A 15,972-nucleotide genomic window follows, 5' to 3' on the forward strand; every position below is an offset into this window, starting at 1 on the left:
ACAAAACCTCAGGAAAAACCCCCATGCTCTATAAACAGTTCGGATCATGTGCATTTTGTCATCCCTTTCTGTATTTCCCCAAATCAGATCTGGAGATTAGGGCTCAGCCCATCTACAGCACGCACGGGAGTCTGGAGTGTAAACAACAGCATTGTATGCAGCACAGTGACGTTATGCCTGTTGTTCCCCAAACCTTGTTGAGTGACACACCGTATCCCATTATATAACCAAGGCAGCAATGGAAGTCCCAGTATAAACCAAAATGTAGCCAAAATATCGTCTGTTGTCACCATGCTATGTAAAGAGTTCTCCTTCGTGGACGTTCAAAGTGTGCTGCAGTGGATGATGACCTCAGTCCTGAGTGGATGCTCAGTGTCCCTGAGCCCATTGCATCACACAGGCAGTGACTCAAACCGCCACATTCATGTGTACCATAAAACAGTTTTTCCTTAAGGTGACAGGCATTGTGCGCAAAGCTCTTTCCTCTCTCCGGTGGTGCTGTAGAATGGCAGGGCGCTCCTCCTTATGAGGCATGCCAGGGAGCATTGTGAATAATTTCCTGCCGAGTTCTAAAAAAAATCTGTGAACCTTTCAACAGTCCATTGAATCAGAGTGGCTGTGGCCGAGGGGGGGGGGGGGGGGTGGGGGGGGTGGTTCAGCATTCATCATGAACACTGTGGTGAAGATAAAGTGATAAAAGTTTTAAGTACAATCAAATAAAGCAACATGCCTGTCCTCACCTGGCAAAGCGAGAAGAAAAAAATAAAAATGTCCTTGGGCTGGCATTTTGTGGCTAAACAGCTGGGCCAAGCTGTGTGTGCTTGAAATTGCATGGAAGTGTAGTGTAGTGTAGTGTAGGGTGTGTGTGTGTGTGTGTGAGAGAGCGAGTGTGTGTGTGTGTGAGAGAGAGAGAGAGAGAGAGAGAAAGAGAGACTTACAATATGTAAACAGAGTATATACTTGGAACAGCAGTATTTCAGTTCCCTAGTTACTCTCTTGCTCTTCTCCCAAGACAGAGACAGCTGTGCCTGAGCCCCTGGTTCCATATTCAAAGCAAAAAGTAGACTTACATCAACTTCAACAGACTAAGTTGTGCTTGGATCAGTGGACATTGTTGGGTTTGGCCAACACATCTTTCCTCCATGTAAACAACAAGCCTTCATCAAACTACAGTTTGCAAACAATGACTAGCATTCCCTAAATGCTAGTTTATTATAAGACACACATTTGTTTCCCACAGAGGCTGAACCAGCATCCAGACTCTCTCCTGTTGTGCTTTCCCTATTAAGTCTGACAGATGCAATTCTGCTACTAATTGTATATGAAGATACTTACATTTAGGCAGTCCAAGTGTAGCTCATTTGGTCAACAGACATTTGTACAAAACAATATGGGAGACTACCTCAACAGTCAAAGGAAAAGAGATGACTGTAACCCAATACTGTCACTGACAGGTCTTTAGCCCGAAACCTGTATCTACTGTAGTTCCGTCTGTGGTTACCAACCTCCATGAATACTATCTTACCTCAAACCATGAGGTAATCTGTGAATCACCGATTATCTGACTGACTTGGTATGGCAGATCAAATCTGGCAAGCAATTGATTGACTTTTAATGAGAAGGACGCCATGGGCTATGATGGATTACGATTGCTTAAGTTAGAAACAGTAATAAATTGATTATAAGATTTAATTAATTCAACCTTTAAGGGATATCATTTATTAGTCACAGACAGACAGAATACTGGAAATGAATATCTGCAAAGCCTACAAGTAAGGCAATGTGCTACATTACAGTGGAGGTAAACACAGGGAGAGCACTGGACATATAGGCCACATGCATTACTTTGATCCCAGTAGTCAAAATATATCTAGGCCTATATTTAAGAAGAACAAGTACCACATTTCACCAACAAATCATCGTTATTGCCGTTAGTGTTAATGTTGTTCAAAGTCAAGGACACTGTAGACTACTACTGTGGTACTGCTTTAGAGGAGGTGGCTACTTTGTCATGCAATTCTCTCCATTTTTTCCGTGCCATCAGAAGCGGCCCTCTGATAAGGACACATGCCTCTCTCTAAATCTGAATACAGATGTTGAGACTGTTGTCATGTAAAGGGTGTACTGCGAAAAGGAAAAATGCCTGAAGTCACTGAGAACCTGCAACCCTCCCCATCCATGGACAACATTCCGCAGCGTCGGCCAACTCTATTATCTTGAATCATTCTTTCTTTCAAAATGAATTAACGCAATGATTCCATTACAAGGGAGGCTGAGAAGCAGTCGCTTGATGACAAAATGGACTAACTGAGCGACACCCATTAGAAAACCACACACGATAGACCGAAAGGCATCAGCCATGCTTCGGTACTTCACACACAGACAACGATATGATTTAGCGTGTCAAATGCCCTAAACATTCTTATCAGGTAGCTATCTTCGCCAATGCGTATCACAAACAAGGATGCAGCTGTCATGAAGCGCAATGTCTATTAATTACGTCGTTGCACAAATAAGCTATGAATTAAATGGCAATATATATATGAAAACATAAAAAACGCTGTCTTACCTTACCACATCTCATTACCGCAGCAATGATCGCGTGCAGATCCCTCCATTGAAACCGCGGCGGATGGCCTCGAAATTGCTATTTACTCCGGTTGCGATATAAGTCCTCCGGTAGAATATCAATTAAAATGGGTTGAAAATAATAGGGTATGATGACAGTATTTGACTATTCGCGTCAAGATGCTATTTCTTCTAATGACTCCAGTTTTCGGCCATTAACACGCTGTGATGTTATAAGTGAAATATGGAATATCCTTCGCCCGTTAGAAAATGAGCGTCAGATAAACTGGAAGCTAGTTATTTTGTATCCAAATCACCCTTACAATAGCGGAAAAAGCACGTAGGCATCATAGATCTTGAACTCGGCAGTGGCCGAACGCATTTATCCTCGCAGGTGTCTTCAAAACGTCCACGCGTGGAGGACCCCGATCTGCCTGCGAAAGAATGCGCTGAGAGAAAATGACAAGCCAATTTGGAAGTACAGTGCTGTCTGATGCAGCGAAGGAGGGGACTGAGGGCTGAAATGGTACTCGACTAGTCAACATTTCAAGAGCTGGAGCTCCATCTAGCAACGAAAGCATGCCTAGGCCTTAGACTCACACTATGGCATGCTTAGGCTAACGACGAGCCTTACGAGTCATTTTAGTCTGCACAACACACCCACAACCTATCATCATGTTATGGATTTTCCATCGTATTCTAATTAAACAAATTTCCAACCAAAATAATATTCTTCAAACGCTAGGGTAGGCTACGACTAATATAGGCCTATTAAAATGTATAGCCTAGGAATATGCTATTTCGGAAGGTCGTGCAAAATACCACTCCATTAAACATAGTAGGAGAAGTATTATCAAGATTATTCTGTGAACGTTTATTGTAGAATTGAAGCCAATGTGAGAGACGTGGGAGGAGCGCGTTCACGTTGTGAACTAAAGGCGCAAGATTTCAGCTCTTCAGATGTGCTTTGTGGGCATGCGCTGTGGCTGTCAAGTGTCATTCATACGCTGTTCTCGCTATCGTCCTTAGAAAACCTTTGTGTTAAAAAAGTTAACGTCTTAAACTCAAACTAACTTACCTTTAGTCAATATTATGGTTTTGGTTTTGTAAGCAAATGGTATTTTTTTCTTCGACGGGTGATGTTTGAGCCCATGGGAAACCTGTTGATTGATCCAGGAAAGGAGGAGAAATGGAGGTGAGCAAAGCGGATTGGGATTCAGGACAGTAGGTGTCCACTGTCTATGTTAAAGAGTCAGGAGGCATCGGCGAGGGCACTGATTTTAAAGTGAAGTATTTTTTTTAATGTGTAGGCTAATCTACTTCTCGCCATTAATATATAACCCCTACTTTCTGTCAAGTTAATCAGCCTTACTCGTGTCTCACAGGCTACCAACCCTGTTCTTCACAGTCGGGTAGCCTATAATATTTATAAATATATGGACGCTAGCTGTTTTATTCAAGCAGTTACATTTCCAGGACATTCAAATGAATGCCGGAATGTCAAGTGTAAATGGCTGTCATAATGAGTAATATCGAATAGGTAGATTTTTAGTTTTATTTGTCTATGCGTGTATAGGTCTATGTGCAGGTGCATGTGTTAGCTTGAATACATGAGTTTTGAATATATTAATACGCCATATTTTAGTATATTTTATTATGTGCACGCCCAGAAGATGACTGTTAGTGTGAACACTTGAATCAAAATGGTTGTAAGGCCATCTGTCTAAGTTCATTACTGTAGTCCATAGTTAAGGCCATTTACAGATGTTAATCCTTTAAATAAGAGCATTAGTGAACACCCAAGTACAAACAAGCTTGTTTACAGATTCTTCCTCACACTCCAGGTACCTGCCATAGCAAAGACCACGGCGTGACCCACACCCACAACATATACACAGATTACTTTAAAAGAAAGAGTGACCATATGGGGTCCTGCTATAGAGGTTGAAAATAGTCATGAATTGCCTGTGCACCATTGCCCATTGTGCATAATTTGGCTTGTGTTCATATGTAAAGATATGACTAGTACATAGCCTATAGTCTTGCACATCATGTAGGGGCTTCAAAAACACTATACATTTTAAATATATAGTTGACATGCAAAAATGCATGGCACACAGTGATTGTATACCCTGTATCATGATACATATTGTATCACCAGATTCTTGCCTTTACGCAGCCCCTTAGGTCATACATATTGTCTTCATAAATGTTCCATAGGTAGTGGATATCCCACACTGATAAATTATGTATTTTCTTTATAAATGTCCCATAGATAGTGAATATCCCACACTGATACATTACTGAAAGAAGATATCAAGTGTCTGGGGTCAACATTAATGGCTGACATCATGGGTAAGTCCACCAAAATAAGCATCAGTTCAAGTGTCGTATCAAGCATCACACAAACATTCACTGATACATAGCTCATTCATAACAAGCAAATTTATGCCTCAAAGACTCAGCAATCATAACACCATACCATTTAAGGCAAAGAAGTGTGAACATGCTGTTGTAGTTTCTGTTGCCATTATAGGTTTAATGGAGCTGAAAAGTGAAACTATTAATTGGATATTGATGTAAAACACCAAAGAGAATAAAATGGAAAAAGTCTAATAATGGATTTGAGTATTTTTTCTCAAGTAGATATTTTAGATTCTATCTCTGTAGGGATGTATAAAAAGAAACGCTTTCCATTTGAAGTTGCAGAGTGGATATAAAAAGCATATTTTGCAGTGTTGCTGTGTTTGTTTGTTTGTTTGTTTGTCAGATACCCAGCGTGCCCTGGCGGCGGTGGAACGTCTCCAGGCACAGCTGAAGGAGAGAGGGGAGGCGCCCACAGAGGAGAAGCTCAACCTGCTCAAGAGCGTCCTGCAGAGCCCCCTTTTCAGACAGATCCTACTCATGCAGGAGGCCAGCCAGCAGGGACCATACGCACACGGCCTCAGACAGGTCAGACACACACACACACACACACACACACACAGAAACATACACACAGTCCTAGACAGATCACACACACACAGAGACAGGTCACACACACACACACACACACACACACACACACACACACACACACACACACACACACACACACACACACACACACACACACACACACACAACCCAACACCCCCTACTTACACATACACATGAGACCTGTCAGATATGCAGAGAGGCCACACACACACACACACACACACACACACACACACACACACACACACACACACACACACACACACACACACACACACACACACACACACACACACACACACACTTGTAACCGGAGGGTTGCAGGTTCGAACCCCGACCAGTAGGCACTGCTGAAGTGCCCTTAAGCAAGGCACCTAACCCCTCACTGCTCCCCGAGCGCCACTGTTGTTGCAGGCAGCTCACTGCGCCGGGATTAGTGTGTGCTTCACCTCACTGTGTGTTCACTGTGTGCTGAGTGTGTTTTACTAATTCACGGATTGGGATAAATGCAGAGACCAAATTTCCCTCACGGGATCAAAAGAGTATATATACTTATACTTATACACACACACACACACACTCTCTGTTTCCTTTTCCAAAATGAAGGACAGTCAAAATAATTTGCTGGAGATTCTGACCCCACTGATTGTTATGAAATGCCATGCTACCTGCTGACTGTCTCTTAGTGCCTACTTGAGGTTCTTCATGAAGATAGGTTGTGCCAGGTAAAGGTGAAAGGCCACTGTGTTACGGCCTCTTGCCTTTTACTAGGAGGGACATAACACTGTAATTACTCACTGCGGTAGCTAAACAGGATCTGTAATCAGCTTATCTCAGCAGCTCTGCCGCACAGAGACGAGGGGCAGACACTAGCTACAAAGTCTCCCTCCTTTTCCTGCTCTCTTTGTATCTAACTTTTCAATTCCCTTTTGTTTATTTATTGTTTTTCTTTCTATCTTGCCATGTCTGTCTTTCTCTCTGACTGTCTCGCCCTCTCTCATTTACATACACAAACAATTCCCAGGTAGCTCATTGCAGTCAATAATTCTTCATAGCTTTGACACATATGACATAACAGTCCCCCTTGAGCACCTTTCCGTTTACACTGACAGTATGTGTGTGTGTGTGTGTGTGTGTGTGTGTGTGTGTGTGTGTGTGTGTGTGTGTGTGTGTGTGTGTGTTTGAGCAAATGACTTCAGATATACAGTATATTGCCATTGTCCATCTGTGCACTGATATGTTATGTATCATCTCATCCAGCAGGGCAGCAAGTTGCCCCGATCTCAGTCCATGAAGGACCCAGTCACCCAGCATGCTGAGACGTGTACCCTATCGAAGCTCTCCAGGAACCACACTGGCTCCCTGGACCCTCTCCCCTCCGCTAGCGCCAGCAGAGACCAGGACGAGTTTGACTATGCCATCCGCTCTTTGGCTCAGGTGCTTCCCATAACCAACGTGCATGTCCACCCTGACAAGTGTCCCCCACAGACCATGTGCCGTCTCCGGTGGAAACAGATCTCTTCTGACCAATGTGAAAACATACTGTACAGAATAACTTTGTGCACATTCAGGATTACTTCACAGATAATAATAAATAGTGTGCATTGTTCTGGGATTTGTTTTCAGAGTAAAGACTAAGGACTGAGTGCCTTGCAGTGTGGTGTTCTGGGTATAATGTTAGTCGCCACAGAAATTAACCTGCATTGAGAGCATATTTACAGGGTGGTGGTGTTGGAGGCTGTAGTGTAGCTGGTTCTGTTTAAGAGAGCTATCTGTGTGTTGCAGGGTCGATATGTGGGCAGTATAGAGCTGATTAAAGGCCAGACTGGTTTGGGCTTCAGTGTGCTGGCTCTTAAAACAGAGAAGAACACAGGACTGGGCATTTTTGTGGAGGAGATCAAACCAGGCAGTGTAGCATACAGGTATGACACACACTTGCACCCACACCACAATATACATCTGAACGGAGTATGTGTCATTCTGTGAGCTGTTTGCAGAAGAGCAACACCATCATCGTTGGAATTATGCTGTGCATGTTTACTTGGAGAACTACCATATAAGCTTCAATACATATATTCCTGTCACTTGTGTAGGTAGGATGCTATTTAGCCCAAAGAGCAATAAATCAAGCATTGCAATCGGTAGTCATTTTCTCTCTCCCTATCTCCCTCCCTCTCTCTCCCTCTCTCCCTCCCTCTCTCACTCTCTCTGTCTCTCTCTCCCTTCCTCCCTCTCTCTCTTTCTCTCTCTCTCTCTCTCCCTCTATCTCTCAGGGATGGTCGTCTAAAGCCGGCAGATCAGATCTTGGCAGTGGACAGGCATCTCTTTGACTCCGCCGTGTCCCAGGAGCAGGCAGTGAGAGCCATGCAGAATACTACTGACAAGGTCACGCTGACCATTGCCAGAGGACCCATCCCTCAGCTGTCCACCCCGCAGATGACCAGGACAGTCTCCCTACCCAAGGACCTCTCAGAACTCCACAATGTATGACATCTTCAACAGCTCCTTATATAGCGAGCAGACGTGTTGTAACCATCTGGTTGCTTTGCAGTGTGTCTGATGTGGTGAAACAGCTGCATTGCAGGATAAGGTTATAATAATGTATTGTTGCAATGTACTTTGATAACAGGCACTATCATGGAGGCATTATACAGACCTGGAGAGAGAGAGAGAGAGGAAGTACCACCCCAATTAATTTCAATGGCCGATGCTAGGCTAGCTACTTCAGCCAAAAATATCCCTAATTGACTGTCCTCATCTTTTAAAACGGTGTCTGACGTGCCCACTTCTGGCCACATTTTCAAAAGCCACAAATTACGTCATCCATGTGGATTGGCTGATCCTCCAAGCTTGGAAACTGCCAATCCACATGGACAGCATACTCTTACATCCCCCAGTAATGTGGCAGCTTGTTTGTGAAAATATGGCTGGAAGTGAGCACGTCGAACGCCAATTTTAAAGGTGGTGGCCAGCCGCCACCATGATGCTAACTGGCTGAAGCTAACTCTGCAAATCCTGAACCCCTGAGCACCATGTTACAGAAAATAATAACCGTTGCAGTGTTATTAGAATAGCACTGGAAACAGTTTCAATCTAAATTGGCTCAAAGCCTGTGTGAATGCTGAGGTAAACTGAGGTAAACAGAAAGTGAGTGTTTCTTTCTAGGCCTGTCCAAACCCCCCTCTCTCTGTCTTACTCTCCCAGTTTAGGAATATCCAGGCGATTGAGCTGGAGAATGATGGCACGGGCGTGGGCTTTGGGATTGTGGAGAGCCAGAGCTCAGGCATCATGGTCAAGACCATCCTCCCCGGGGGAGTGGCTGACCGGGTAACATGCGCCGTTTGACCTGTTTTCATGTTGTGAAGTGTAGTCCATATTTATTCATCACACAAAGTGCACATTGTACAGCCTATTGGAGCAGTCCTGAAATGTAGACTCACTCTGGCTCTGCCCAAACAAACCTTCCACAAGGATGGGACTTCTTGATTCTTGACCCCCACAGTGACCACTTGATGGCAATCCTGTCTCACTGGCTAGTGATAGCACCCAAATCCTTTGTTCACATGGGGGGTGTTTTGGGAATTGTCAACAAAATACAAGGCCGCCATATTGGTTTCCTTTGGTCTACTGGTACTGCTGTGTTCCATGATATTGTGGTCATGAGCCTCATATGCGCCTCATATTACCTGGCTAGGCATTGGCAACTGCTCAAATAAAGGACATCTTTAGGTCAGGCTGTTATGTTCGATTTGATTTAGATTTCTTAATTCGTAATTGTTTGATAGAATTTGGAGCACTAAGATTATGTGCACATCTGTGATTTGTATGTGGCATGCTTTGAAGGACATTACTGTAATGTCTAGTGGAGGTGTTGAGGGATCTTGAACTGAAGTACCTGACTGGTTTTAAATGGTGAATTGTTAAGACTACTGGAGGTGTGCCTCTGGGATGTATATAGGGCTGTGTTGATCTTTGCTTAGTCTTGATACAATCATAACACAAAGCCAAAGGAGGCTGATCCCAGATCAGCTGTTTGCCTGGGACTGAGTTCCGTTGTGCTGTGTGCAGGATAAGCGCTTGCGCAGTGGTGATCTGATCCTGCGGATTGGTGACACTGACCTGGCAGGGATGGGCAGTGAGCAGGTGGCACAGGTGCTCAAGCAGGCCAGCACCAGGGTCAGACTGCTCATCGCCAGAGACACCACGGACAACGACCTGTCTCACCCTGTTACCCAGCAACAAGAGACAAGAGCAGCCCAGGTGCATAAAGTGAGTTTGAACTGATCCTGTTTGACTTTGTGTGTGTGTGTGTGTGTGTGTGTGTGTGTGTGTGTGTGTGTGTGTGTGTGTGTGTGTGTGTGTGTGTGTGTGCGTGCGTGTGTGTGTTTTGGGCAAAGGTTGTTGATATTTAAAGGGGAACTTGACAACTATTTCAATGTAATAAACCCGTTTAGAAATCATTTGGATGGTTAAATGACCTGTTCCGGTGAAAATGGTGACTTTTCCCGCTGCCCCTAGCGTCCCCAGGCGGAAAACCAACCTTGCAACATTGAGTCTATCGTCCCGGAAAGAGAAGTGAGAAACAAGAAACTCGTTTTAAATCGTGTTTCTTACCTTGTAATATCCACATTGTCTGCCGAACTTATGCTAACCGTTTTGCTAGCTTGTAAACAAATCCATGTGCTTTATCGTTAACTTTTTTCCACACTTTGAAATAGCATAATGCACAATTTCTCCAGCAGAGGGGGAAATCCTGCCAAGTTTCCCTTTAAGTGGTTTTGCATGTCTTGAAAAGCACTATAAAAATTAAATGTATTATAAATGTATTATTAGATGCTCAACAGCCAATCAAATCACACCACTTCATTCCATGCTTCTGAGGAAGCGTGACTGGTTGGAATAGTCTGTGGCTTGATCCAATACTTTTTATTCAGCACACGCATAAGAAATTCAACAACAAGTGTGTTGGATTATAAGGCCTGCACTTTTTCTTTGCTCTATGATACTTGATTAGCCTAAAGTGCTTTGGTGATGACTACAGATTTAGATGTGAATGAGGTATGCTTGCGTCAGTGTTCTGGTAGCACACCAAGGCTATAGCTATGCACCCTAAATCTGGAGACAAGTACACATTACCGAGAATAACAGACGACCAGACTTTTTCAGACGACCACACAGAGGAAGAATAGGCACTTCTTTGGAAAAGTGCCTTACTTTGTCAATGTCAGGGATGTGATGTGATGGCTCCAAGAGCTTTGTCTGGCAAACAGCAGTAAGATCCCAATTTCTTTTCCACTGAAGCATCTCTGCCAGTAATCTGCATGTTGACGTGTTTGACTCTTTTTGCAGCTCTCTGAACCTGAGAAGGATAAGACCTATGATGTGAGATTTACTAAGAATGCACGCGGTCTGGGACTCACTGTTGGCAGAACCTCAGTCCCCCCTGGCTCAGGTATGCTTTAGGGGCCTGATGGTCTTTAGTCACCGTGTGCTGCTGCCACTACAGTCGTCCTGGCATGATGACCTCTCTCCTTACATTCTAGATTCCAGTGGCATTGTGGTCAAGAGTATAGAGAAGGGCAGTGCAGTGGACCAGAATGGACAATTGCACATTGGAGATCACATCTTATCTGTGAGTTCATCACAGGCTCTCTATGCATCTGTATTGATAGAGAATTCTATATTGCAACAATTAATGTGTGTTGTTTTTTATATGGCGGCACAGGGTCCTTGTGTACTTCAGCAGTATTCACTGCTGCTCTATCCTTTGTTCTATTGTGCTTTACACATGTTAGAGATAAGATAAGCATACAACTGTAACACCCACCAATGTAATAATAACTTCCTACCAACGTAATAAACCACCAACGTAATAAATTTGAGTACTTGAGTATAACCTTCTCCAAGACCCAGTGATACTAATTAAAATATGATACTTGTGGGTCTGGTCTGTTCCCGAGAGCTCTGACTATTTCAAAAAGGTTCCCACATTAGAGCTAAAACAATGTAACATTTTAATTAATGAGTCTGGCATGGGCTTACGTACCTCTCTCTCTTTCTTCACTCACAGAACACTACTCCCACTAATTTCAATTGAATTTGAACTTAGTAGTGGAGCAGATAAAAGCTCATATATAAAACATATTGTGCATTTTATGACTAAAGCATGACATTTTGTCCAGTGCTTCTAGAGACTCTAAACTTCATTTTCAGACGTGGAGCCACTTTATATTTGACCTCTGGGGCCAGGCAGACTCAAAACAAATGTCACTAATTTTCAGGAGTAAAATATTACTGCAAGTCATTCTAAAATTTTACCAAAGATCCTTGATTACTAGCTCCGCTTGAACCCTCTCTGATTTTACTGTGCAATCTAGAACTTATATTAACTGCCATGTCTGCTTGAGTGCATTATGACATCAAATGGAATATTTATTTGGCAACATTCTTATACAACCTGAATTCCAAACAAGTTGGGACGCTTTGTAAAATGTGAATAAAAAACAATGCTGTGATTTACAAATCATATCAACACTACAACATATCATTTGTTGAAGGAGAGAAATGTGAATATTTTATGGAAAATATTAGCACATTTTGAATTTGATGCCAGCAACACGTCTCAACAAATTTGGGACAGGGGCAACAAAAGGCTAGGAAAGTTTAAAACAGATAGTTTGCACAACCGTGTTTTCGGCGAGCATGCTGCGACTTCTGTTTGGTTTTACATTTGGACCGTGCAGAGCTGTGGCAGTAGGCTACACTGTAGCCCGGTCAGCCAGGCTATTGCATAGTATTATGATCTGTAGGATAATTGGGTTGATTGCGATTTTCATGTGATCATGCTGCACATGACATATTAGCCTACTGTGTTAGAAGTTATTGCTCCCACTCCTTTAACATCATAGGCTCTTGTTTTGGCTACATGTCCACAGCCACTGTATCCAGCTGTAGGCTAGGCTATATGCTCATGACCACATCCTTTTCACATGAGTTTTTTCTTTTTATGTTAGTCATTGTATATGTTCACATCCAACAACAAATCAACTTAGACATTTAGGCTACGACCACACGAAACCAACTGGTATATTTTTTCTTACCACTTTCACACCTTTAATAACACCGGTAAAAAAAAAAAAACTCGCGTCCACACGAAGAGGTGAAACTAACAGAAAGCCCTGTAGTGCATATGCCAGGCCAGTCGATGGCACTGTGACGGTGCAGAGGCTTCAGATTCATTTGCAAAGAAAAGACAAAAACATTTCAAAAGCAGTCGCGTGAGATGAGTTTTTAATTCAACTGTAAAACTAATAACGTTAACATTATTAGTTAATAACATTTTCAGGGTATGTGACTGCTATATACAGTATGTGGAAATGTTTTTTATGTTTTGCATTAGGTCTGGTGCAGAGCAGGTAACACTGGAGAAATTATCGAGATATTCACAGAAAATTGTGTCTGGCCTACCTCCTTTTGGCGATGGTGTCCCGGAAATCGTTGACACAAATTCATTGAAGGAAAAAAAAAATCCAGAAGAAGAAAAAACTGACTAAACCTTTATGACCGCCACTTTGTTAGCACGGCAGTCATAATAATACAAGTCAAAGACCACTGCAGCAACTTTCCCACATTCTCCAACCATCTCAGCATTCTGTCTTCAACAATCACAATGTAGCATGAGGTCAAAACTGGTTCTTTTTTTATGTTCCTGTAATTTGGCAAACTGCAACGATAGTTATTGGTGCTTGGTTGCCCTCACAGAAAGAAATCCGCAGGCCATACCCAACTCCCCATGCCCTTTGTCCTCTCTACTTAATGTGTGACACTGGGGGGGGGGGGGGGGGGGATCAGTCCCATCATCTGGGGGTAATTTACCTATCTCCTTAAAGTCAAGAAGATCTGCTCTGCCTCTGCCTCCGCCTTGTCTATTAATTCTGTATATTGGAACACCTCGATTTATTACAAAAACATAAGTCAGAAGAGTAGAAACACTGTAGCTTTACTGCTTGACCCCCAGTAAGAGAAGGCAGAAACACAATGGGTGCATTCACATCTGCTTGGCCCCCAGTAAAAAGGTGAGGAAAATAACTAAAGGTAGAAAGACAATGATATCCTATGCAGTAATCTGTTTGGCCCCCACTAAAAGTGTTAAACTATGTGTAAGGCAAAAACACAATGGATGACAAATCAACTTTGCATGAAGAGTCTGGGACCTGTCCCTATAAATATACTACATTTAAAAAATATTTACTATATGGTTCTAGAGCTGCCACAGACTGCAATTATGACATTTATTTAAGTGAAATAATAACAAAAGATCACAAGGGGTGTCCATGTAGCTTTGCTTGGCTCCTAGTAAAGGTGATGAGTAATAAGTTTATGGTGGGGGGAGGGGGGGGAGGGGTACAAAGTTTTATGGTCATGAGATGGTTTAGATGGTGACAATTATTGACAACTATACCTTTACAACTGATAAAACAGATATAATATCACTAAATCAGTGATTTATTACATTGGTGGGAAGTTAATGTAATAATTTTTTAAACTTCCCACCAACGTAATTACTTCCTGCAAATGGAAATTGGGTTATTACGTTGGCAGTAGGCAACAGTTACTACGTTGGTGGGAAATTATTACGTTGGCAGGATTATTACGTTTAAAATGTACTGAGTTTGTGCCGATTTTTTATTACGTTGGTGGTTTATTATGTTGGTGGGAAGTTATTACGTTGGTGGGTGTTACATACGACATTTCCATTAGTTGGCTTAGCTTTTTATGGTGTAGTTTTATGGTTGAGGGGCGTGGAATCCAGCAGAAGAGCTAGAACTGTCTCAGCTCACAGCTGCACATAATATGTCTCCAATATGCATAAAAGAAAGCTAGCTTTTTTTTTTAGTTTTAACTGTCAATAGTACTGTGACTAGTACTGTGACTGGTGTGTTGATATTGACTCAAGCTAGCTTCCTAGAGAAAGAGGGTGAAATATTCCTTTGGATGAATTAAAGTCATTGAGCTAGGACACCAAATATATTGGAAAATGTGCATACCGGTAGTTCCTCTAAAGTGTAAAGTGGTTTTGAGAAATGATGTTGCACAGAACTAATGTCGAAAAAAGAGGGCGTGTGTGACTGTGTTGTGCTGCTGTCCAGGTGGACGGCCAGAGGTTGCAGGGCTGCACCGAGCAGCAGGCCTCGCATCTGCTCCGACAGACGGGCCAGACGGTCTGCCTGACGTTGCTGAGGCGGGCCTCCACGGTCCAGCCAGCGCCGCCCCTCCCGGTCATCCCCAAACCTCCACGCACATCAAAAGCCAACCAGAACCGCAAGATCAGCTTCAGCACCGACCACGGTACACCTCACAGCCCTCCCCTTCACTCTTTCAGCATACATACTGCATACTGCACCGCAGTCAATCACTCACCTCTCCCTCTCCTTCTCCTGTGATGTTGAATGACAGATGAGAAGATTCAAAATTACTGTTTAAGTTTGAAAGACAAGGCTGTCATGATCAATAGGACCAGCTCCATGGAGAGAAGTAAGTCAAGCAGCATGCTCAGTGAAATAGAATTTCTCATTTGTGTACGCTAAATGCTCTAATGAAGCTATTACTGGGTATAATAGTGTGTATAATTGCTTCTCAATAGAGTGTAACACTTATGGCCCATGGTGTATGAATAGACCCTAGTATTATCACCCTAGTAATATTACCTAGTTAAACTTACCGTGTATGTTTGTCAGTGGAAATATGTGAAAAAAATAATGTGTGCTTTATTAGGAGTGACACTCACAGAGGCTGAAGTAGTGCAGCTGAGAAATAGATGGCAGGACAAGGTTGGGGACCAGAGTGAAGTAATGGTAGGTACACTACTTTAAACAATCACAAATCTAGTTAAGTCATTTCTAGTCACAAGTTATTTCATTAATACAGTTTCACAGCAATGGTGTGTGTGATTGTATGTGTATAAGTGTGTGCATGTCAGCTCACATGTGTGTGTGTGTGTGTGTGTGTGTGTGTGTGTGTGTGTGTTGTGCAAAGGTGGTGCAGGTGCAGAAGTTCTCTGAGTGCAGCAGCCTGGGTGTGAGTCTGGAGGCACGGGGAGGCCGTCACTACATCTGCTCCATGCTGCCCGAGGGGCCTGTGGGGCAGAGCGGTCGCGTCCAGCTGGGGGACGAGCTGCTAGAGGTGGGGACCACACCACACCACACCGCACCACACCACACCGCACCACACCGCATCACACCGCACCACACCGCATCACACCACACCACACCGCACCACACCGCACCGCACCACATCACACCGCACCGCACCACACCACACCGCACCACACCACACCACACCACACCGCACCACACCGCACCACACCACACCACACCGCATCACACCGCACCACACCGCATCACACCACACCACACCACACCGCAC

At 43.4% G+C, this 15,972-nt stretch overlaps 2 protein-coding genes across 3 annotated transcripts in view; one reads left to right on the forward strand and one right to left on the reverse strand.

The window, feature by feature from the left end:
* Positions 1–3,031, reverse strand: part of adgrl3.1 (adhesion G protein-coupled receptor L3.1) — a 92,025-nt gene extending 88,994 nt beyond the window's left edge. Inside the window, exon 1 of one of the 2 annotated variants that reach the window (XM_042098058.1) lies at positions 2,575–3,031. The gene's annotated coding sequence lies outside the window, so the exon portion shown is untranslated. Of the gene's footprint in view, positions 1–2,569 lie in introns of both variants that reach the window. The other variant, XM_042098049.1, reaches the window with a different exon arrangement.
* A 559-nt stretch (positions 3,032–3,590) lies between these two features.
* Positions 3,591–15,972, forward strand: part of si:dkey-92j12.5 (multiple PDZ domain protein) — a 32,246-nt gene continuing 19,864 nt past the window's right edge. The window contains exons 1-14 of the mRNA XM_042098078.1: positions 3,591–3,763; positions 4,844–4,923; positions 5,339–5,520; positions 6,811–6,984; positions 7,333–7,469; positions 7,821–8,031; positions 8,752–8,874; positions 9,616–9,816; positions 10,897–10,999; positions 11,091–11,179; positions 14,697–14,895; positions 15,004–15,081; positions 15,322–15,401; positions 15,583–15,729. Of these exons, the coding sequence (XP_041954012.1) occupies positions 4,920–4,923; positions 5,339–5,520; positions 6,811–6,984; positions 7,333–7,469; positions 7,821–8,031; positions 8,752–8,874; positions 9,616–9,816; positions 10,897–10,999; positions 11,091–11,179; positions 14,697–14,895; positions 15,004–15,081; positions 15,322–15,401; positions 15,583–15,729 (1,728 nt within the window). The 5' untranslated portion in view covers positions 3,591–3,763; positions 4,844–4,919. The remainder of the gene's footprint in view (positions 3,764–4,843; positions 4,924–5,338; positions 5,521–6,810; positions 6,985–7,332; positions 7,470–7,820; positions 8,032–8,751; positions 8,875–9,615; positions 9,817–10,896; positions 11,000–11,090; positions 11,180–14,696; positions 14,896–15,003; positions 15,082–15,321; positions 15,402–15,582; positions 15,730–15,972) is intronic.

This window comes from Alosa sapidissima, chromosome 1 (assembly GCF_018492685.1).
Source record: "Alosa sapidissima isolate fAloSap1 chromosome 1, fAloSap1.pri, whole genome shotgun sequence".
Lineage (NCBI taxonomy): Eukaryota > Metazoa > Chordata > Actinopteri > Clupeiformes > Clupeidae > Alosa > Alosa sapidissima.